At 35.1% G+C, this 25,785-nt stretch overlaps 1 protein-coding gene across 1 annotated transcript in view; it reads right to left on the reverse strand.

The window, feature by feature from the left end:
- NFKB1 (nuclear factor kappa B subunit 1) overlaps positions 1-25,785 on the reverse strand; it is an 81,461-nt gene that overhangs the window by 49,988 nt on the left and 5,688 nt on the right. Inside the window, exons 2-5 of the mRNA XM_083367822.1 lie at positions 15,968-16,020; positions 12,602-12,689; positions 9,150-9,190; positions 3,136-3,234 (exon numbers count right to left, since the gene is read on the reverse strand). Coding sequence (XP_083223948.1) covers positions 3,136-3,234; positions 9,150-9,190; positions 12,602-12,689; positions 15,968-16,012 — 273 coding nt within the window. The 5' untranslated portion in view covers positions 16,013-16,020. The remainder of the gene's footprint in view (positions 1-3,135; positions 3,235-9,149; positions 9,191-12,601; positions 12,690-15,967; positions 16,021-25,785) is intronic.

The raw sequence follows: 25,785 nt of genomic DNA on the forward strand, positions 1-25,785 counted from the left end.
AACATTGCCTTCTTCCTAGGGATTAGAGAGATTGACTGGTTCAAGGTCACCCAGCAAGTTTCATGCCTAAGGTGGGACTAGAACTCACAGTCTTCTAGCCTGAAGTCTTAAATACTGCACAAAACGGGCTCTCTTTAGTAGCGATTCATGCTCTACTACAGCAAATCAAAAGGTGGGTAAAAGTGGGAAAAGCAAAAGAGGATTCTACCCCATCGGAACATGCAGTGTGATGCACAAATATACAAAGGGGTACAGTTTGTATAGTGATGCTAAAACTTTTGTTACATAGTTTTAACAGAATGGCTGGATTTTGCCTTACTTTGCAGAATTTTAGCCATTACTTTCCTTAAAAAAGTACAGATTGTGCTTTATTATAACTTCTATATTCTCGAAAGATGGGATACTGATAACAATAAAACCCAGAAAGTTTAAATTTTGGGGAAAATGTATGTATGTTGCTAGTGACATCATTATACTGAAGTGACATTATTATACTTAATTTGAAAAGATGGTGCTGCACAAATCAGCAGCGCATTATAAACAGAGCAAACTCCGCAGAAACTAATTTATCTGATTACATGTGCAGTAAAATATATGGTGCTATATAGATCATAACAACTAATAATTATTCAATACAATATAACATATTGGAGGTCTTTCCATTCATGTAAATGAAGCACCTTGGTTGAAGGCAGACAGTCAGAAGGAAACAGAACACAAAATATTCCACCTTCCAACTGGCTAAACTTGAAATAAAAAACAGGTACTAACAAGCTACTAAAGTAGCCTTAAGGAACTTCCCCATATTTATCCGCCAAACTCTCTTTGTAGGTATTGTCGTGTAAAGATTTATATAAATGAAGAAGAAAGAAAATAAAAAAAAGATATAATACTTTCAAATAAAAATAAAAATCACTGACAGTGCACTCTTTATATGTCTATTCTGAAGCAAGACCTATTGTTAATCAGATTTTTCTCAGCTAAAAATATACAGAATTGAAGACTGAGTAATATAATTATGATAAAAGATTAAAGGCAAGTTGAAATAATATGAGGGGAAATACCCATAAAAACCCCACATGCCTTGCCCATTTCCATAAATATGAGAACATCTCTGACATATTTTCCAAAAAGACACAATATAAATGAAATAAACAAAAAGTTTATTTGTTCTAAGGTTCTCAGAGAGTTCTAAGAAATATATGTGAGTTCAACATAGATATCTTAAGAAGAGCTATATTTACACATTCACAACAAACTGTTAAGATGTTGGGAGAAACAAAGTAAGATCTTAATTTTGAGCCCAAAAGGATATCCGTAGTTGAGAATAGATAATGCTCTCCCCTGCATTACCTTATTTATCTTATTCATCTCCATAAGAAACATTTTTCTCTCTTGCTTGACTCATTTTTCATACTGGAGTCAATGCCAGAAACAGAAGTTCCTTCATGAAGATAAGGTAGGAGACAGAGAATAATCCAGCAAAGGTTTCCCCTGTCCAGTTATGTCCAACTCTAGGGGGCAGTGCTCATCTCTATTTCCTAAATGTCTGTGGAGATTCTCAAAATCCAGGTCATGGTTGTTCCAAGGTGCTTTTCCAAAGGCAAGTGGACTTTCTTAATTTTTTTTCCAGTTTTCCAAATTAAAAAAGTCCAATTGCTTTTTGAAAAAGTATCTTGAGGACTCCATTTCCTAGCTGAGGGATCCAGTGTTGTCCAAAGATGCTTCCATGGTCATGTGGCTGGCATGACTATATGCCAAGATGCACAGAATGTTGTTACCATCCCATCAAAATGACACCTATTTATCTACCTGAATTTGCATGCTTACAAACTACTAGGTTGGCAGGAGTTGTGGCAAAAACAGGAGCTCACAGTACTTGGGTCTTGAACTGCCAACCTTCCAAATGACAGCCCAGTGTCTTAACTATTAGGCCACCACACCCCTGAGTACAATACAATTAACCTTAAAAAAAACTTTAAAAAGATACCCATTTTATGTAAAAATAAAAGCACAGACTATCACAATTATAAAAATAACAAAGATGTCTTCAAAAAGCCAGTATAGCCTTATGAGGAAACAATTAATAATTGTTTACACTGCAATTAAACAATATGGTCCTGTATCTTTGTAACAGGAATTACAGTAAAAAAATAACTTCAGAACACTGTAAATCATTGCTGCAGAACTGAGCAGTTGCAAGGGTGATGGTATCATAATGGGAAATGTGCCATCCAAATATTGCCCAAATACATGTTGGGCAAGGGCTTTCATTATGAGCTACAACCTCCATCTTGCCTGCCCTCAACTGCAGATATACCAGTCCAATATATTCAAACTTCTCGATATTTCTCCATTGGTGTTGGTACTATAACTAGAGGTCCTTAAAGCTACTTTTTGTCTAAAAACATTAACTAGATAACTTCTATTGATTCTCAGGAAAGAGCAGGGTTAGCCCTCAAAGACATTCAAGACATACATGCTAACCTCTCAATATGGACACAATCTGCTTCTCTGAAGATTGTACATATACTATATTGATAATTCAACTACAGCTGAGAGAAGATATAAAACACTTTAGCTAAAGTCATTTAAAAGCACAGATGTCTTTACAGTAACCAACACATTCAGAAATAGTAGGATTTGAAAATCAAACCAGACCCTTTAATAATATTTTTAAGGAAATGAATTGGATTTGCTCAACATAGCCCCTGTCTGATGAATCTATTTCCCTGCTTGTGAAAAGAAGCAAAGCAAGAATGAAAGGCCTGCATTTATCACAATGCAGTTGGATAAAAATAAACCAGGATGTCTTTGAATCTCAGCTTATTGTTTTATGAAAAAAATTTCCAAGCTCAAAAAGATCTCAATAATTGTGGACCTTGAATTAATTCTTGTCTGGCTAAATCTCATCCCTCACTTCTCAGTGTTGATACAACTGGGGATTTAACCTAATTTACCATTTATTTCCAATGAAGTCTGTAAAGAACATAGAAGGAACCTTAAGTTAAATCACTATTGAGCAGCAAAGTATGTCCTTCCTTATTCTGTAGAGTATCACACAATCGATAATATAGTTATATGGTAATGATAAATAAATATTAATCATATTAAATATAGTAGTTATTAACTTACTTTGACTTGTGGATAAGACTTCTTGTTCTTTTCACTAGAAGCTCCAGGAAGTCCACCATGGGATGGTCCTTCACAAACATAGCGGAAACGAAAGCCTCTCTAAGGAGATTAGTTTTGAAGAATTAAAGAACATTTAATTACAAATTCCTCAATAAGATAGATAAATCAGTAATATCCCATACAACACTGATAAATATTCATATACTCATTTATTAAAATATTTATCTACTGTGCCTATTTATTGTAAAAACTGTAGCTATTTTAAATTTTAAGGTAAAGGTAAAGGTTCCCCCGCACATACGTGCTAGTCGTTTCCAACTCTAGGGACCAGTGCTCATCTCCATTTCAAAGCCGAAGAGCCAGCGCTTGTCCGAGGACAACTCCGTGGTCATGTGGCCGGCATGACTAGATGCCAAAGGCGCACGGAATGCTATTACCTTCCCACTGTAGTGGTCCCTATTTTTCTACTTGCATTTTTACGTGCTTTCGAACTGCTAGGTTGGCAGAAGCTGGGACGAGTAACAGGCGCTCACTAACTACATAATTGTATAGGGGCGAAAGACTAATCCAGGGGTAGGCAACCTTGGCTCTTTTATGACTCGTGGACTTCAACTCCCAGAATTCCTGAGCCAGCAAATTCTGGGAGTTGAAGTCCACGAGTCATAAAAGAGCCAAGGTTGCCTACCCCTGGACTAATCAAACCATCTAGTAGCTGGTTCCCTCCGAAGTTTCCCTCAGAATAGCTGGCGCTCGTGGGAGGCTGCAGACAAAAGCTCTGTGGCTCAATGAAGGTGAGGGCTGGTGCGTGCCGGCCGAGGTGGGATCCTGAGGCCTCTGAGCGGAGGGCGCACCACTGGCCCGTCTCACCCGCCCCGTTGGGGAGGTGGAGCATGAGCATGCGTGCTAGGACCCGAAAGATGGTGAACTATGCCTGGTCAGAGCGAAGCCAGAGGAAACTCTGGTGGAGGTCCGTAGCGGTTCTGACGTGCAAATTGGTCATCCAACCTGGGTATAACTACATAATTTAGCAAATACAGATCCAGGTGATACTGCAGTGAACATTATGCTTTCTTTCCATCAAGTTCATTAAAGGCCTACTATAAATTAAAATTGAAAGACAATTTCTAGCAGATATGTCAAATAATTTCTGTAGAAATACCTTATGCTACAAAAAAGATCATGAATCTCAGGTATTCTGAATGAAATTCTGATGCTGACTAAACGTAAGAAATAAGATGTACTTTTGTACTGTTTTCTTTCAGGATAAATAAATTGAAATCTGATTACCATTTATTAACTATATTAACAATAACATTTCCCAGCAGATGACTTTCATCTATAGAAATGTTCTTTTAATCTAAATATAAATAGCGATGTGAATGTTGGACTTGGTTTTCTTTTGTTTCTACTGGCTTATCTTAATTTGAAAATTCTTTTTCATTTTTCTTTGAGTATTTGTTCAATAAAAAAGACAAAGAAGAGCTAACTTTAAAGCCTCAATAACAGTTTTTCAGTCCATTTCCCCATTTTAACATTAGAATTGCACTCAGAATTTGTCATAAGTGCTTTTGGCATTCCGAGTCACTTTCCTTTCCCCTCCAACCTTCTGCTTTTTATAACATTGAGATTTTGATTTTAAGACGAACTAAAGCTTTCCCCTTTTTGTATCATTTTGGCTGATTCCTATAAAGACTATGCTTCCCCATGGATGTTGGATTTGTTTTTTCCAAGATCAGAGCTATTATTTCAAAATTTGTTATTTACATTTAAAAGTAGGTATCTGCACAATGTTAATGATGGTAACATTTAGTAGTAATGCTGAGAAAATAAACTAATGAAATTTAAATGAAAACTTCCATGTCCTAAAACTTAGAGTGACACAAAAAAGGAAGAGCTGGGAGCTTCGATTTTCCTTTAGCAGAACTTTTATCACCTATACACTATTAGTTTATTTTTTATCCTACACTTGTTTGTGGAAACACATATTCAGCATAGCGCAGCTGCTACACAAAGCTAAAGTTGTCTTAATTCTGTATCATTTACAATGTTTTGTCAAAAACATATTTCATATAGAGAACAGTTTAATTTTTGGGAATCTTTTCAACTTGTCATTCATAGGAAAAAATATTATTCTTCAGCAAAACTAATGGTTCCAAATAGTCAGCCAATTTTTAAAAATTGCAGCCTTCTTGCCAGCCATTCTCGTCTGGCCGGCTTAGGCATGTCTAATATGCATTCACTCATCTCAGATGTTACATCTACATCTCCAGGAAAAACAGTTCTGGGTCACCTGCAAAGTCAAACGACTGAAATCCCTCCCTCTCTGTTCTGAGGGAAAATGTTTATATTTGGAACACTACAATCAGAATTCTGAGAGAAAAAGACCAAGAAGCTAGAGTGGATTCCCTCCAATCTCTGGTTTAAGTTTGAAATGGCAGGAAGAAGGATTTCTAAAGGAAAAATGGTGTAAAGTTAATATCTGTTCCAGATATTCTGTAGAGGAATAGATAAATGTTAGATATGAACGGGACTGAGTTGATTTTTTTTCTGTATTTTTAAGTCCAATTTTGTCTTTCTTTATACATGCTCAGTGCATGTGGGATTTGTGCAAAACAGCTACTTTTTATGCCAGAGTTGCTTCTAAACAGAGGCAAAATGGTATGATTTATATCAGTATAATCTACTGAAATTCCTGTATTTTTCTTTACATTTTGATGTTGGATATTCCTGGAAAATGTTGTGCCTGATTTGAGCAGCCCTATAATTTTATTTTCTTCCACCATTGATTGTTTTGTATTTAACATCTTAAAGTTTGAAGGGAATTTTTACATCCTCTATTTTACATTAAAATAAAGTTTGTTTGCATTTGTGGCTTGTGAAATCTCACTATGAAAAAAATGAGGATGAGATGAAACATCTCAGTGCAACAGGGTCAGTCAGGGTAACTATACAATTTATCTCATTTGTCATTATTTATTTCCTTTTATTAGCTAGGAAGCTGCACAGGCTATGTGAACCTTATTTTTCTCATTTGCTGAAGTTGGGGGAAGGATAACAGATAAAGGTGGTGGCAATGAGAATTTCTAAGCTGTTATATCAAAGTAGGAAATAGAGGGACTTCTGGAGGAGATGGGATGAACTGAAGATGGCTCTATAACAGTGAAGCCAATGAGCATAGCAAAGGTTAAGGAATTGGTCAGTGGACGGTTTCTTGGAACATCCTGAAATAAGGATAGGACAGGACATTGCTCACATATGCTGCTGTGGGTCTGATGGCTGGTAGACTACTGGATCAGCCATCTTGGTTGCAACTGCAGGGGAGACTTTTAAAGGACACCAAGTTCGCAAAACTCACTTTCTATCACTTTCAGAAATTTTCTATTAACTATTCTAAAGCTATTACAGACATTCAGAATGATAGGTTTGAAAAGCCTTTATTGGGTGAGTTTATCTTCAATTCTGATCAAAAGAAATATTAATGACAATTTTAAGAACTTAAAGAATTCGACCTAAACAGTAAAAATCTAAGATTGAGATCAAATAAAGTTATAAATAAAATTACGGGTCCAGATAAATTTGGAGTATTGATTTTTAATATAACCTTTTGGAATTAACTATAAAAATGATCACTTACTTGTGGGAAACAGACTTTTTTTGGTTATCCAGGCGAATGAAAGTCATAATAAAAAAAAGTTATGATTTTAGAAACAGGAGACCAGAGGAAACTAAAGATTTTAAGCCGAAGAAAAAAGGCAAAGCCTGGTGTCAATTAATACTGGGGCCTACAGACTAATACAAAAGGTCGTAACGTCAGAAACATTAAAGGAGATATTTGAAAAATGGAGTCAGAAGTTAGTAAGCACAACATCAACTCCATTATAAACATGTCTACTTCTTTAGGGAGACTATGTCTAAAATATTAATGAAAAAAATTAAACGTGGAACAAATTTTATCTGGTACAATAAAAATAGTACAGAATGTAGAACTACAAATGACAGGCCAACATAATGATTAGGAAAAGAAGCTTTGCAAAAAGTGGCTGAAGTTTTAAAAATTAAAACTTTAATTTTAACCAAGATTAACCAAGAAAATAATCTGGAAAGTTTTCTTATTGGATCTACAAAAAAAGCTTGTTAAAGTCTAGAAGAAATGTATTCAATGGGGACTTCTGGTTTGCCACGCAGCCGCTATGGACGGTTGGGAGATTTGCTCTCTCTCTCTCCCCAGTCAGAACAATTCAGAACAACTACAATATGGAAGAATAAAGAGATGACCCACTAGATCTACCAGTCCTCTCAAAAAAATGGTGACCAGATGGTTTTGCCAATATCAATTAATATACATGATATTACAAGGAGATTGGTTCGATGACCCAAAAACAAGGACATGGAAGATGATTTGGCAAAGGAAAAAAGCCAGAATAAGACTCAAGAAGAATGGAGTTTTGACCATCTTATTGAAATCTAAAACAGAATGTACTTAAATAGATAAGATGTGCATGTTGAACACAAGAATTTGTTATGAACTGAGATAAAGAAAAAAATTGGTCATTAAAATTTAGCAGTATAAATACTAATAGTAAATTTGAATATTGATTTGTACATAAAGGTCATGTAAAGGTGAATAATGTAGACGAGCTAAAAACTTATTGTTGAAAGTAATAAATAGGTCTATAATGGAAATTTAAAAACAAAAATTATCAGTTTAAGCAAGAGATAGCAGATACAAAGAGGAAGAGAGGAAGTATTAAATACTGAAATAAAAAAAATTGATTACTGCTTAAAAAAACAAAACTGAAAATCAGCAAAAAGGAAGGATATCATATTGTATCTGGGTCACCTGATTGTAAATTGCTGACACAGAGGGTGAAAAGTTAATTAAACGGGATGTGTATTTTGAATATTAGATTTTGTGAGGAATGGTGATAGATGAATTGGGACTATATTAAAAATCTTGGGAATGATAAATATCAAACGTTAAATCTAAATGTTAGTGGAAATTAAAATTGAAAAATTTATTAGGTCATTGATTGTCTAAAAGATTGTATGTGAAATCAACTAGAATATGTGTAAAATAAAAACTATGGATATATGTAAGAAAGTTATTTTTATATGATTGATAGGATAAAACCTGTCTTTAAATTCACAAATAGACAGTACATATGAAGGGAAAAAGAGAGGAAATGTTTATGGTAGCAATCTGAAATCTGTACTAATGATATCTGTATGTAATTGAATTATTACTATCCAGCCACCACGCTGCTTTTCAAATATGTGAATGTAATATTAGAAAATCAATAAAATTTGTAAAAAAAAAGAAATGTATGCAATGGAACAAAGAAGAATTAAAGAGCTATCAAATCTGGTGACAATATTTGATTGAACTAAAGATTAAGACTGTTAGAAGAAAAAGGATGGAATAAACAGTTGGTTTGATCAAGGTATATTTTTGCAATGTTCTGTCAATACTTTATGACTTTTTGTTGACATCATGATGGAAAAGTTGATGTTTTTTTATTTAGTTATAGATAAGGAATGCAATCTGGGATGAAAAGATATCTATTTAATCTTATGGGGTAAAATGTTATTAAAATTTTTTATAATTATAATGGTTGGAAGTCACTTTTTTCTTTATTATATTCTCTTTTTTCTTCTTTCTTTTTTTTGCACTTTTTATTCTTTCTTTCCATTCTCTTCCCTTTAATTTTAGTTTGTATTAGTTTTTACTATTGTAATTAATATACTTAATACATATATGGAGACATATAAATATAGATATATAGATATTATAAGCAGGAGATAAAGTTTGGGTAAGAAGATCCCATAGAATTTGTGGAATAGACGATTTAAGACCACAAGACTTTCATCTATTATGATAATCATACTATCTTAATGATAAAATTTTGTATAAAGTGTGTTTTCTTTGTATAGCATTATCTTAAATAGTTGGGCTTTCACTATGCTAAATTATTAACCTTTCAATATTAAAAAAGAAAACAATGCTCTTCACTTACCTGTTTAGGTTGTTCAACTATCTGAAGATATGGCCCATCAGCTAGTAAAAAAGATAATGAAGAAAACAAAAGAGTTCATACAAATATGCTATTTCTGAGGACGTTTTGCAAATAATGTTTTAAGAGACCGAAGACATAAGTATGACTAAAATTCCTGGTTGATATCTTCAACAAAGAAAAATCCTAACAAAATAAAATAGTGGTACAATCATATAGACATAGTTATATATATTTCTTAACAATAAAAATTCTAAAAACCTATTTCTAAGCAAATAGCTTGCAATTATTTATTTAACTACTTATATTGTCAGTCATTTTGTACTTTGGCACAGATGCAAGACAATAACAAAAAATTGCAATTTCAATCCAGGTTAGGTCCACAAATCACTATATACACAAAGAAGAATAATTTCAAACCATAAATCAGTTTATTAAAAAATACAACAATAATCAATAATATAGAAAGCCAAAAGAAATAAACATCCAGTAACAAATAAGGCATAAATAATAAATGAAAGATTTTAAAAGATTTTAAATGGGATGACTTGAAAAGATATTAAGGCAAGTAGAAACCAGATGTTCTAAAGAACAATTCATAGCCCAAAGGGATTGCAATTAAAAATACTTCCTTTTCTGGTAAATATTTTAGACAAAAGAAATGCAGACTTTCTGAAATTGCTCATTTTTTACATAAACTGTTTTGTTGCTAGATATTTATATATGTTTTAAATTATTTTGATAAGAATTTTATTAAAGATTAGATAAAAACTAATACAAACTTATGATACAAATATAAAAAATTTAAAAAAATTAAGTGTCAGTACAAAATTTAAAAAGGATAAAAATAGTAATAAAAAACTAAGAGATAAGAAATGACTTCCCTCTGTACCAAGACAAGCACAATTTCAGTAACTTATCACCTTTTCTGATTTTTACAACAGAATATCTCTTCTTCCCATATCTCATCTTATCTACAATCTCTAAAACCTTCCCACTTAGTTTTACTCAGCAAAAGTCCAGAGTTACCAGAAATAACAAACATGTACGTATGTATGTGTGTGTGTGTGTGTGTGTGTGAACCTTAAATAGATAAACCAAGTTTGTATTCCTTTCTTTTCCTTTCCTTTTAACACTATAACTTATCATTTGCTTTGAAAATAAAACAAAATATTTATTTGGGCTCCTTATGCTCTCTGGGCTTGGTTGTTTTCTTGCAGATGTTTCATTACCCAACTAGCTAACATCATCAATGCAAGAAAACAACCAAGCATAGAGAGCATCAAGGCTGCCACAATTCAAGCCTGAGCTGTAAATAGTCTCTTCTATTGACAAAATGTCTCTTTTTCCTGTATCTTTTCTGCTATCTATAAATAAATCTTTAAAGCCCTGTATTTTAAAATTATGTTTGAACTTTAGAAACATAGAAAACTACAGCATAAAAAGACCTAGTGGTCCATCAACTCTGCCCTTGGAGGGTTTTTTATTTATTTTTATTTTAAATTTTTTGGTCATGTGTTTATCATTTTTTTAATTTTAGGGAAACAGGTCCAAGATTCAAAAGGCCACATAACAACCTTTCATGGATAAAAAAGTAAACCATGCCAAGAAACATGACAAGATGATCGAATTGTATTTTATTGTAAGGCTACATTAACAACAACAAAAAAGGGACGCGGTGGCTCAGTGGGTTAGGATGCTGAGCTTGTCGATCAGAAGGTCGGCAGTTTGGCGGGTCGAATCCCGAGTGCCGCGTAACAGTGAGTGCCTGTTACTCGTCCCAGCTTCTGCCAACCTAGCAGTTCGAAAGCACATAAAAATGCAAGTAGAAAAATAGGGACCACTACGGTGGGAAGGTAACAGCGTTCCGTGCGCCTTTGGCGTCTAGTCATGCCAGCCACATGACCACGGAGACGTCCTCGGACAAGCGCTGGCTCTTCGACTTTGAAACGGAGATGAGCACTGGCCCCTACAGTCGGAAACGACTAGCACACATGTGCGGGGGAACCTTTACCTTTACATTAACAAAATCTTGCAAGTCTGAAGACATAAACTTCCTACCCCCATTTTTGACTGCTTTATCCATTAGTGCAGGTTGTTCCTAAGTTTCTTTCTCTGACCACCAAACAATGGGGGCTTCTGCCTTTCTTCTCTGAACATCTCCATCTCTCTTTCCCCATGGAAATTCATACATTCTTCCTGCTGTGGTTCCTTATAGCCTATGAAACTGTCCTTCCTCCTGAAGATTCCTCATATACGTACATGGACATGATTTATATGCACACTTAGGTTTTCTGGGCTTTGGCAATGCTAAATGAAATACCAACAGCAATAGCACTTATATATACTGCTTCACTGTGTTTTACAGCCCTCTCGAAGCAGTTTACAGAGTCAGCTTATGGCTCCCAACAATCTGGGTCCTCATTTTACCAACTTCGGAAGGATGAAGGCTGAATCAACCCTGTGCCGGTGAGAATCGAACTGCTGGCAGTGGGTAGAATTAGTTTGCAATTACTGCATTTTAACCACTGTGCCACCATGGCTCACAAAGCTAAATAGCTAAACACCCAAAGTTCAACAATAGCCTTATCTTCCAATCATCTTCATATGTAATAAATAAAGAATAGAAGAAATTAATATTCAAAGAGGAAGTCATGATACACTCTGAGTTCACACATTTCCCTGAAGCAGACAAGAAGTTACCATTCCCATTTTTCAACTAATAAAGAATGGGAGAATGGAAATCATTCATACGTCCTTGCACTGTTGTTAAAATCATGCAGGTTTGCTCTTAACTCATCTGTGGTGTTTTAATTTGGGGAAATAGGCCTAGCAGATTATAACAATGACAACAACAACAGGAAAAACTCCTGTCATCTTTACACAGTTGCAAAGAACACAGTTGCAAAGAGCCTTGGTGGAGCAGAGGGCTAATGCCTCCTTAAGTAACCCCAGCTGCCTGCAATCAGTGCAGGTTCGAGTCCCACCAGGCTCAAGGTTGACTCAGCCTTCCATCCTTCCGAGGTAGGTAAAATGAGGACCCAGATTGTTGGGGGCAATAAGCTGACTTTGTAATAATGCCGCTTGGGGTGTGTGTGAAAGCCCTAATAAGCAGGCATATACATAGAATGAAGGCTACTGCTAAGCTTGTAAGCCGCCCTGAGTCTTCGGAGAAGGGCGGGATATAAATGGAATTAAAATAAATAAAATAAATAATAAATAAATAAATATTTGTTTTCAGGAAGTCCCCAAATTTCCCAAGTATTTTTCCTACACACAAAAACACATACAAATACAAGAAAGAACTGTGCAGTAATAATATAAACAGGATCAGAAAATGTTGATTTGAAAGCACAATCCTTTTTTTTTGTTGTTGTTGCAAAAATTCCTTTCCATGATCAGTATATATAGTTATCATTAATGAATGCTATCAATCAAGCAATAATGGCTCTTACTTGTGCGAAGTGGCAGATCAGTTGAAATCATGCTTGTGTTATTGTACAGCTGATTCATCCCCAAGGGGAAATGTTCCATTGTATATACCTGTGTTAAGAATATTTGCATTTTCAGTAAGTCTAGTTATTTCAGCTTATAAACAACTAATTTAAAAATCAAATACTATGAAAGTAATCCTCAACGTATCACCACAGCTGAGCCCAAAATTTCCACTGCTAAGCAAGGCAATGGTTAAGCAAGTCATGTCCCATTTTATGACTTTTTGTCATGGTTGTTAAGTGAACCACTACAGCTGTTAAGTGAATCAGGTGGTTGTTAAGTGCATCTGGCTTCCGCATTAACTTTGCTTGCCAGAATCTCCCTAGGATGGTTACCAGTGACAGTCCCAGGATTGTGGGATGCTGCAATCACTGTGAATATAGCACCCAAAGTTTGATCACAAGACTGTAGGAATGCTACAGTGGTCAAAAGTGTGAGAACTGGTGATAAGTCATTTTTTTCAGGCCATTATAACTTTGAATGGTCATTAAACAAATGGCTGTAAGTTGAAGACTACCTGCAACTTTTGGGTGGCTATATTTTATCCTGCACAATTACTGTCTGTGCTACTTCACCATCCAGCTATTAACAGTATCTGGTTTGAATTGTCCTCTCTTAACCATCTAGTATAGCTGACAGTGAAAAGTCCAAATACGATTGTGAACCAATCAATATGGAAGATGACATGTTATAATTCAGTGGTCAAACATACTGAAGTTAAACTGACGATGCAGTTTAGGTAAAAAAAGTACAAAAAATACTATATAACTACAGCTAGTTCTCAATTTACAATGATTTGTTTAGTGACTGTTCAAAATTACAACAGCACTAAAAATGACTTTGTGACCTTTTTCACACTTACAACTGCAGCATCCTCATAGTCACGTGATCAACATTCAGACACTTGGCAATTGACTCGTATTTATGACAGTTGCAGTGTCCCGAGGTCATTTTATAACCTTTTGCGACCTTATGACAAGCAAAGTCAATGGGGAAGCCAGATTCACTTAACAAACGTGTTAATAACTTAAGAACTGCTCTGATTCACTGAACAACTGTGGCAAGAGAGGTTGCAAAATGGAGCAAAACTCTCTTAACAAATGTCTCACTTAGCAACAGAAATTTTGAGCTCAATTGTGATTGTAAGTTGAGGACTACCTATATAACAATATGGGTCTGCAAAACGTTTCATTTTAAATCTCTTTGCACATGTTTCATTAAATATCCATTTCAAGTGTGAGCGGCTGTTTTAAGACTGTTTCACATTCACTGTCTTTCAACCCAAGATATCTCACAGAATTGTTGAGTGCAAAATAAGGGAAGACCCCCAGGGGTCCCTTGGAGATAAATGTAGTAAATTTATATATTATGTATTCATGTAAAAACTAATAAACTCTAGTCCTTCCAGAGAAATCTGCACATTCCTTTCCTTCAAATATATTGAGATTATACCTTTTCAAAGACAACTTTAATTCAACGACCTAATCCCATATGCCATTATATAAAAAAAACCCTAAATACTCCTGAAATAACTATGAATTATCCCGTTCCTGCCTCCACTTCTCTCTCTTTCTTCTGTTACTTCCCACATCAATGTTTCTGTTCCACATTTCAGAGGATTTGTTTATACACGAGGTTAGTATCATTGGGCCACGTTTTATAGCACGTGTGCATGAAATCACAAAGAAATGATGATAGGCATAGAGATTTACAAAAATATGAAGTGTTGAAGTTGGTCATTGTCATCAGTTCAATACCTTATGCCATATCAGTTTATTGTTAAGTTTTCATTTTGGGGACTAAGTGGGCATGCTTCTAAACAATGCAAAAGGCTGGAACCTCTAGCATTTTTTGTTTTTTACCACTATTTTGTTTCTTAGAAAATCATAGCTCATATAAGAGTCAGACTCACTTTAGGCACTTTGTTTTGCAATACGCCACCTTTGCTTTTTTTTAAATTTAAAAAGGAATAAAAAACTAAAGCTACCTGGGATGGGTAGCCTAATGGGCACTGTGACTAGTATCCTTACCCATATTCATTGCCTCCCTGTGGTGCAGATGATCAAACTAATTTCCAGCAATTCGGCAGTATATCTATGTAGGTGGATGCTATTTATTTGGAAATTTAGCCTTTCACTACTTTCAATATCATATACAAAGAGATTCATCAGTGTCAAAAAGTTACAACTCCCACTCATTAATGAACAGAAGAAGAAATATCTAAATTACAGTTATGACTCATTCAGGATACACTAACCTAAAAACGCAATACCAAATAAACTCTATGTCTGCTTTCAAAAAGTCTATTTCACGTCTTTAGTAGAATAAGTGACTCTCTGGTCTCTTGTGTTACTTTCAGCTCTTTTTTTAAACAGGATATCAGACAGCTATAAAACTAATTCTAGAGTATAGATTAAGAAAACTTCTTTTTTGAAATAAATATACAAATTAAGGGGTACAGTGATCTTAGCTAAAAAGACAAGTGACAGAAATGTTAACATAAAAGCTCCTTAACTCCAGTTTGGTCTAGGAGTTAAGGCATCAGACTAAAATCAGGACACCTATGAGTTCTAGTTCTGCTTGAGGCACAAAGTCAGCTGGGCAACCAACCATGGGACATTCATTTTCTCTCAGCCTTATGGTAGGAAGCAATGTCAAACCACTTCCAAAATCTTCCTGAGAAAACTGCTGAAATTTGATCAGGCAGACTCGAGGAGTCAACAATGACTCAAAGGAACCAAAAACTAACCCACCCACCCCAAGATTGGTAGAAATGAAAAAATAAAAATAAAAAAACCTGAACCTACAGTCACTGATCCAGTGTGATTAATAGTAGTATCAAAAGAAAATTGGTTTCAAGACAACAGGATCATAATAAAGAATAATTCTTCCCTTTCCCCAAACCTTGGCTTGGCTTCTTACTCAAATTGCTTAAGGTTAAAGGAATAAGGGAATAAGGAAAATCTTTCTTAAGGTATTCCCACTTCTTGAAAAGTTGCTTCTCAGTATAATGATGAGAATTTGTGTGTCCATCCTGATAGGCAGCAATGGGAAATTTACTTAGCTTTTAAAATATCAGAGGTACAACATACTAAATCAATGACATGTCTAGGCATTGTTATCTTTCATTTACTATGCTACACCTCTGATATTTTAATGCTTCATTATGGGATACCTGATGTATTTTGTCTGAATTAGGCATCTTTTAAAAGTTTTGTGGAATATACAATGTTCTGACAGCCTTCATTTGTTAAAGCGAGAATATAACAATATGCTTTTCACACTTTAATATTTCCATATTACTATTATTGGGTACAGATACTCACCTGATGTTCTCCCATTCCCAAGAGGTAAGAATTCTCATCTGCCATTCTGAGAGCTGAAACAATTAACCAGGCATGGATAACTCAGTACATAGTTAGCAAATGACCAAAATGACTAATTTTAATACTAAAATTATTGGCAGTAGGAGGGAACAAAATTCAGAGGAAAAACAATCCATCTATATAAGAAAGAAATTTGTCAGATAATCCAGCATCTATAAAATCTAAGAAAATAAAGATGGCATCTGCAAATCAAAGTCTCTGTTGTTTTTGCTCATTTTTGAAAGAAACCACCTATATCCCCAACCAACAAAAACAACCATCAACAAACCACACAATTGGGGTATACCAGTATATATTTCACCTCTCAGGAGGAGCTTATCTAACATCCTGTTATCTTTATATCTTCAAAACCTTTTTGAAGACTAACACTTACAGGGCCAGTAAAATTATGGGGAGCTGGAAGGTATCATTCCACAGGATAGGCTGCACCACAGAAAAGATACAAGGGAAATATTTCAGAACTGCTTTTTACAACCAATGAGAAAATAAGATGCCATCTGTATAAAGCCTGTTAAGTTTATGCTAAAATAACTCTCTAGCTAGTTTTGTTTACAAAATGTGTTTTGTTTCATGAAAAAAGAAGGGTCTTCAAAAGATAACCAATGAACACAAGATTGATCATAAAGAGTGCTGCAGGATGACTGTAACTGAGCAATAGTCCGTTTGAGTTTGGAACAAACGCATTTCACCAATACAACATCAAGAATAGTTCTAGTCACAGCATGCCAAGGCAGAATTTCTAAAAATGTGTTTCTTCGTAAGTCTTCCCTAGAAGGAATTGAGACATAGCAGCATAAGTGCTCTTGCATAAGCTCCATGGCTGTAGAGCAGAGCGACATATTACAACAAAGATTTTACTCATGGGATTTCCATATAAAAGTGTCCCAAGTCTCTAACTAATAGGTATGATTATATGAATCTGATGTAATTTTGGATGATTCAAGAATAAGCAATACATGGATGTAAATTAAAAGTATTAGAAAAAAGATCATCAAAAAAGCAGAAGTAATCTGAGACATAATTATATTCTACAAGCACCAATGCACACGATTTTAAGTTCTAAAAAGTTAACGAATACAGCAGCCTTCCATTGGTTAAGATACAACCAATTTTAAATGTAATATTAATAACTTGTCTTTTTACTAGAAAATACTTGGTTTAATTTAACTAACCAGCTCTTTGAAGAATAACAAAAGAAATTAAGTATATTACAAATTTTGCCTTTCTAGATGAATTACTGAGAATTTAATATTAATATATTAATATTATTAATTATATTTATATCTAATACAAACAGATATTAATAAAAAAAACCAAGATATTTTTCTATATTTGTTCTATCTTTTGATCCTAAATTTAATTTTAGAATTAGAAGGGACAGAATGGAATGAGAGAATAAAGCATTTTAGATTTTAGTGGCTAGATTCATGTATCACACTAAGTCATCATATGGTTTAATATTTGGCTTATTTTATGTACGGACAGTGTAGAGAATTTCATTATGTTACCAGTATTAAGAAACAATATATGTCACATGGACTTCATTTTTATTATTATATGCTAACAATAAACCTGCTTATATGTTTAGCACAGTCTAGAAAAATTTGGAAATAGAGGAAGTGAAAATAATTTCTCTTTCCTTTTTTCATGGGGCCAGATCATCATCATCATCATCATCATCAACATCATCATCATCATCTAAATATATACGCTGTCTAATTTCCAACTATCCTAATTCCCAACACTCCTAACAATACCTTCCTGGATAGCCTCATCAGCAGAAGCAACAACAGCAAATTAGAAATACAAGTCTATCTTAAAATCACCCACACTAAGCAAGAGTTCCATTACCAAAGTAATAACCCAATTTCCCACAAGACAAGGAAGAGTGCAATTTAGATGAGCAGAAACACACTGCAGCAACTTTGAACATAAGAAAAAGGAAACAGATCATCTATATATTTTCCAACAAATGGATATTCACACAACTTTATCAAAAAGTGCCTGACCACTCAACCCACTACAGCACAACCAACATAAGCTGTGAAAGGGATAACAACTATCTCAGAAACCACCAACAGATTTTCATCACATGACATCACTGTAGCACACAAACCAACTAAAGCGCTCCAATACATCTTAAGTTAACCAAAAGACACAGTAACCGCAGAAGAAAAAACAGGAGTCATCTACACAATGCAATGTTAAGGACTCTATCAGCCACTTTGAAGGACAAACAGGTAGAAGACTATCAGATCGCATCAATCAACCAACAAGCAATCAAACACATAATGAAAACTTCTTAATTGCACAACACATGGACAGACTTCATCATAGTTTCAATTGGGAAACTGAGCATCCTAGACTAAGGCAAATCCAAAAATGCTACAGAATTTATGGAAATCTGGCACTCAGACAAATCAGCCATCAACCGAACCTACAGATAAACAACATTTACATACTATTCAAAAGAGACAATCAAAAAGCCAGAAGACCACAACACCTACTTGTCAGCAATCAAAATCCAGACAAGCAAAGATTACGGTCAAGTTTAATATCAGACCAACAATCAAACAGTAAACAATAACCTAATCAAGGAACTACCAACTCAGACAAACAGTAAATAACAGTGTAATCAAAGAATCATCAAGAACACTCCCACCAACAGTGAAGACAAGATACTTGTATATAAACAGACAGCAATCCCTATCTATATGAGTAATGAAACATCTGCAAAAAAACAACCAAGTTCAGACAACACAAAGGACCCCAGAATCCTAATTTGTCATGTCTCTTTCAAGCAACCCTGAAAAAACCTGGTGTTGAAGATGGACCCAACTTCAAAGCACAATATAACAGTAATGTTTGGGGAATAAAAAATTAAAATAATCATAACATATAGGACCCTCACAAAATCCAATGGGTGGGATCAGTGGTGAGATTCAAATATGTGAACAACCGGTTCTCTGTTTGGATGCCGCTTCTGAAAGTCCATTCTGTGCCTGGGCAACAAAAAATTAGCTATTGGTTCTGCCGAAGTGGTGCAAACTGGCTGAATCCCACCACTGGGTGGGACCTGCTGGAAAAGTCAGATCTTTATAGCCTTCCTGAAGAACTGTGGGGCTGAAGCCATGTGGATCTTGTGGGGAAGAATGGCAATAAAGGAGGCATGCTTCAGGCCTCTCACAAGATTACATTCCATGAGTGTGAGGGGATCTGAAGCATGCCAACCCTGATGGATTCTATGGAATGGGCAGAAACAATTGGAGAGAGGTTGGAGATAAACAGCTATAAGATTTATAGGGCTTTAAAAGATAACCATCAACAACTTGCATTGCACCTGAAAGCCAAATGGTAACTAGCATATCTTGTGTAATATGAGCTTACCAAGGTGCAACCATACAACCATAACTACTCAAGTCAGCTATAGCTTCCAAGGAGTCTACAGAAAACATTGCTGCAATCCAAATGAGATATCAGAGGTGAGTAATACATGAATGACTATGAGAAAAACTTCCTGGTGCATAAAGGGGTGCAGCTGATACTCAAGATAAAGGCCTTTGGTAAGGCCTTCTAGTCAAAGCTGCTGCCTGTTTCTCAAGCAGGGGCCATGAGTCTAGGAAGACCCCCAAATGAACATAGGTTCCAACTGGGGAAATGCTATCCAATCCAGAGTCCTTCCATTTTGGTGAGTATATGTTTGCAGAAGCATGGACAGTTTGTTTCTTTTCCTTCAAAGAGATACGTTCTGTTCTATAAGGTTTGTTGTCTTGTCATGGAAAAGTCCTGATGCAGTGGAAATTCCAGAGTAGAGATGGCACTGGGGTTTAATTTTTGCTCACTTCAAAGAATTTGAATTTCTTGGGAGTCAGTATGGCATGATCTTGGCTGAAGTCTGTAGACATTTTTTACTCGATCCTTTATGAATGATGTCACATTGTTTGCATTGGTTAGAAATACCATTTGGTTATGTGAGCTGTAGTTGAAAACTTATGCATTTTTAAAAACCTGTTCATCAGAAAAGGAGCTAGAAGACTCTAATTTTCTGTCATCTTAAATTAAACTGTTTGTTTGGAGTTTTATAAGGGACGCGGTGGCTCAGTGGGTTAGGATGCTGAGCTTGTCGATCAGAAGGTCGGCAGTTTGGCGGGTCGAATCCCGAGTGCCGTGTAACAGAGTGAGCGCCTGTTACTCGTCCCAGCTTCTGCCCACCTAGCAGTTCGAATGCACGTAAAAATGCAAGTAGAAAAATAGGGACCACTACGGTGGGAAGGTAACAGCGTTCCGTGCGCCTTTGGCGTCTAGTCATGCCGGCCACATGACCATGGAGACGTCCTCGGACAAACGCTGGCTCTTCGGCTATGAAACGGAGATGAGCACCGGCCCCTACAGTCGGAAACGACTAGCACGCATGTGCGGGGGAACCTTTACCTTTACCTTGGAGTTTTATATTCCAGAACCAGGATTTTAAATTATTCTCAGAAAAATAAGGGAAGCAATTACCATGAAACAAAGGTGATATAATGTAAAGCTAAATGGTATTCCCCTCCTTGTTACAGAACTTTGATTCTTGAAGAGTTCCTGCCAGCCGAGGAGAATGATTGTATATTTGTTGGTGCACCTGGCTTAAATTGGGCATTTTTTTTTACTTTTTTGCCAGGTTTGCCATTCAAAACCATATTCAAGAAAATCCTAAATATATAAATGCAGGTATTGTTTTTTCAGAGGTATAAAATCCTATGTACAGCAAGAAATATCCCTACTTATAATGGCACATGAAAAAGATCTTGCAAAATGGAGCAAAGAGCTGCTGCTAAGGGAAGGGTCAGATAAGACAGGGGTCCCCAACCCCTGGTCCGTAGACTGGTACTGGGCCACGGCATGCCAGCAACTGGTCCGCACATCCGTGAGATGCAGGTAGCACACAAAACCATACACTCTCTGGTCTGTGGAAAAACCTTTCTTCACGGAACCGGTCCCTGGTGTTGGGGACCTCTGAGATAAGAGACAGCATAGTCTGCAGCTACATAATGGACATCCAAGAGGCTCAGAAGAGACCCAGATTAATGTCAGCTGACCAGACAGAGCAGACAGAACACACAACCAGACAATCTAATTCTACTTTATTGTAAAACTACATTAACAGAATTTTGAAAGTCTGAAAGTAAAATTCTCCCACCATCACATTCACAATCTGAGAACGTGAATCCTTCAGAGACTTTTGCTCCACTGACCATGCAACTACAGGCTATGCTGTCTCTTACATGACTTTTCCACAGGCCTCTTTTCCTTGTCTGCCAAGATCATTCCTACTTAGCATTACACTACTCCTCATTTAGTTTTCCTCATCACCTTCAGTACCTTATCTTTACTAAATACAATTATCATTCATTAGCCCACATTCAACTATTACCACGTTATGATGTTCATTAAAAAAACTTGAGATTCAAAGGAAAGATTTTAAAGAAGCAGGTGCCAGAGAATACTCTCAAGAGTAACACTCACAGCTAAGGACACAAATTGATGGATCATCAAACAAATCAATCCACAGTTCTCACTCAAGGCACAAATGAGGAGGCTCAAATTATCCTACACTACGCCCTAGCTATCTGGAAAAGGCTCTAAGATTGAGCAAAGTGGAAGGAAAGAGAAGATGAGGATACCCAGCAGTGCACCACTGGAAGACTTGAAAGGCCAGGTTAGGGACAAATCATCAGGGAAAAAAATCTATCTAGGAGTAAAAAATGATAGTACATAACCATCAATCAATAATTATCCATAACTGCTATCCAATTGCAAATTCATAGAAAACTGTCACCAAAAAGGTCATGTAAAAATCAGAACATCTTCTCATCAGCAGTCAACATCCAAATAAGGAGGTGGTGACACTGATTAACAAACACCAAACTATCAAGTAGCAAGCAATACTTTAATCAAGGAAGTACCAGCTCGGACAAACAATCAAGAAGAAAACAGCCTAATCAAGGAAATACATAGGAAAAAACAATGTCCCCACTGTCAGGCAAACTACTGTATATAAACAGAGAGCAGACCCCATTCCCCTGTAATACTGAAGACATTACCTAGTCTGGTAATGAAACATCTGCAAGAAAGCAACCAAGCTCAGAAAGCTCCAAGGATTCCATATTATAATTTGGGTTTATCTAATGAAGCTAAAAGGGACGCGGTGGCTCAGTGGGTTAGGACGCTGAGCTTGTCGATCAGAAGGTTGGCAATTTGGCGGGTTGAATCCCAAGTGCCGCGAACAGAGTGAGCGCCTGTTACTCGTCCCAGCTTCTGCCAACCTAGCAGTTCGAAAGCATGTAAAAATGCAAGTAGAAAAATAGGGACCACTACGGTGGGAAGGTAAGAGTGTTCCGTGAGCCTTTGGCGTCTAGTCATGCCAGTCACATGACCACGGAGACGTCCTTGGACAAGCGCTGGTTCTTCGGCTTTGAAACGGAGATGAGCACCGGCCCCTAGAGTTGGAAACGACTAGCACGTATGTGCGGGGGAACCTTTACCTTTACCTAATGAAGCTAAACTTGGGAGATGCTTCTTTACAACACATAATCCCAAAATGTGATGATGGCTACTGATTTACATAATTTTGGAACATCATGAACAAAGTTTTGAATTCTCTAGAACTATCCAAGAATGTATTCATGAGATTGGGAATAAATTTAAACTGGAAGAAAGGAAGGGAAGAAGAAAATAGTGACATAATGTTAAAGCTACAAAGTCTGCTCTTAAGTAGACAAAGTTCTAGTGGAGTTTTACAGTTAATTAAACCAAATTTTGCCATAGTTATCGAGAAGATTCGTCTCCCCTATAAACTCCCTTGCTCTGCCCACTATGCCATTGCAAGGTACGCTGTGTCTTATCCGGAACTTCCCTAAGCAGCAGCTCTTTGCCCCATCTCGCAGGTCATTCCCATTATAAGTAGGGATATGCCTTGCTATACATAGGATTTTATTCTTCTTGAAAAACAAGACCTGCATTTATATATTTAGTATGTTCTAGAATATGTTGCTTAGTTGCTCAGATTTGCTATACATGATATAATCATAACATATTCTTTTTATTTGTTGTGTATATAATTCCACCCACCCCATCACTTGACCTAACCATCCTCACATTCAGTGTGCCTACTTATGATGGTACAGTAAGCTCTTTAGTTGCAGCCTTATAAAACAATCACCTTGCTACATGTACTAAATTTTGCAGATTCAGATTGAATAACTTACACATGTAGCCCTCATATATTTCTCACATTTCTCTGCCCACTTTTTTAATCTATGGAAAACTAATAGATTATTGAAATGCAGTAATGTCTGTCCAAATTAATACCAAAACAAAAGAAACGGCTTCATACAGACATATATTGGAAATATTTTGCGTTTGGTTCCAGACCACAGCAATAAAATGAGCCATATGACTTTTTTTGGTTCCCCGGTGCATATAAAATTTATGTTTGCACTATATTGTGGTTTAGTAAGTGTGCAACAGCATTATGACTAAATAAATGTATATATCTTAATTAAAAATACGTTATTAAGTTCTATGGGATAGTTCAAAAATAAAAAAATTAAAAGACTATTGACAATCTTTGGCATTTCAACTGCAACTCTGAACAATCCTCATGGACTATACTTCCTAAGGATGTTGGAACTTGTAGTTCAGGAATTTCTGAACTAGGACAGAATGCCAATTTATGAAATATTAGATTTTATTTATAAATACTATAATATAAACCTCAGCCATTTTAACATTTCAAATATTAATTATATCAGTGTCAAATATTATATGTGTTTCTACATTCCTTATGACAGAAAGTGGCTGAACTCTGTATTTAAAACGGATTGATATTTTTTTTAAAAAAATCATTCTATCTTTCCAAAGGGCAAAATTAAAGAAGTATATTATCAAGCTACACTGAATATGGATTGTAGTAAATCATTTCAGTTGGTACATATAAAATGCAACAACTGTAATGAAAAATGTGATATTTGGGGCAGCATTACATTTGCTGTTGGAAAGGAAATAAACTTAAGATTACTTAATAAGCATGGCATGTAATTCTCAGAAATATAAAAAAGTTAAACAAGGCTAGCCAGTATCTCCTATCAAATTAACATTTGTACTACAATAGGCAACATAACGAGACAATTATTTTAAAAAATCATCGAAGAAATATAAGATTGCTAGAATGCTTCATAAAATTAAAAATCAGAACTCCTTAATAAAAAACAAAGTAAGAAAAACATCTGTTAACTGAACAATGATGATTTAAAATCATATTTTGAAACTTTGGTTGCCTGGTTTTTCATTTGTAGAGAGTCAGAATGGAAGCGGTCTCATATTTGGTGGTAAAGTCCATTTGGTGTTAAATGTTAATTAAATTTCTATTCAGCATAGTCCTAGCTAGTTAGAAATCCATAGTGTAAATTTGTAAGGGTCTTTAAATGTATCACAGAGTCCCAGTTCTTCAGAAAACCTTATGATTCAAAAGTTTTTTCCTCTTTTGTTTATTAGTTACTTCTTCTAGAGAAACCAGTCAAGCCAGCTTTATAGTTCCTTTTACTGTAAGATTGACAAATAGGGAGAATTTACTTTTCAGAAGTTGTATTTATTTCATAATTCTTATGGTATACACATTTTGAATTGGTATACTATGACTGAATTTTCCAGTTGCAATTTTTATAACACATTTTTTTTAAATAGTTCCAAATGCAATCCAAAACACCTAGTTTAAATAAATAATTTTAGTTTGGTTGGTAGAAAATAAAGCTTTTATTATCACATCCTAAAAATTCTACTGCTAATTCTACTGCTTATTAAAATAGCATAATGTTCAAGAATGGATTAAATAATTTGAAAAATAAATATGCCATATATAGTCATTTAGCATAAATAAGTACCATATGACCTCTGTACACATCTACTTTGAAATAATTATCATTAATTTTAATACAATATTTCCAAATATACATGAGTTTACAACTTATTTTAAAAAAATAGTTTTCTAAAATATATAATTGATCAATCCAACAATAAATAGGTAAAATGGCCACAGTACCTATATAGATTATCACTCTGGAAGAATAATATAAATTTATTATAAATTATAATTGTTTTGAAAAGAAGAATATATCTTGTCAATATATTATTTCACATTCTTTCTTGCAATCTTGCAATCAAAATTAATATAGTAATAATGAATACTTATATTCTTTGATTCATCTCCCTTAATTTGTAACCACATAATCAACCAAAACTGATTAGAGTTTAAAATGTAAAGTACTAATCACAACTTCTATCTATTCATTTGACTCTAAATAAACCCGCTTTATTTGAGTTTAACGTACTGTACACAAACACTTCAGTTATACTGCAAATTGCTTTTTTGTACATGCAAACCATTTGTGGCTCAATGTCAAAGTAGAGTACACATATGAAAGTTTCATGCCTTTCAATCAAAATAAGAATAAAATGCACAGTATGTGCAACCATGGTCAGTACTTAATTACTTCCATTGTAAATGAAATTTCAATACACTGATATCACAAATGAAGAGATGTAAATGTAAATGCAAACAGGAACTTGATTTTTTTAAATAAAACATTTATCTAACCCCTACAGAAAGATATGAATTTTAAATTTCAATAGTATCAAATATCTAAAAGCATATACTGTATCTAGAAACAAATTTCTTAATCTACTTATTCTTTAGAACTGTATTTATTCTCCTTCTATCC

The sequence above is a fragment of the Vipera ursinii genome (assembly GCF_947247035.1).
Source record: "Vipera ursinii genome assembly, chromosome: 7".
Taxonomy (NCBI): Eukaryota; Metazoa; Chordata; class Lepidosauria; order Squamata; family Viperidae; genus Vipera; species Vipera ursinii.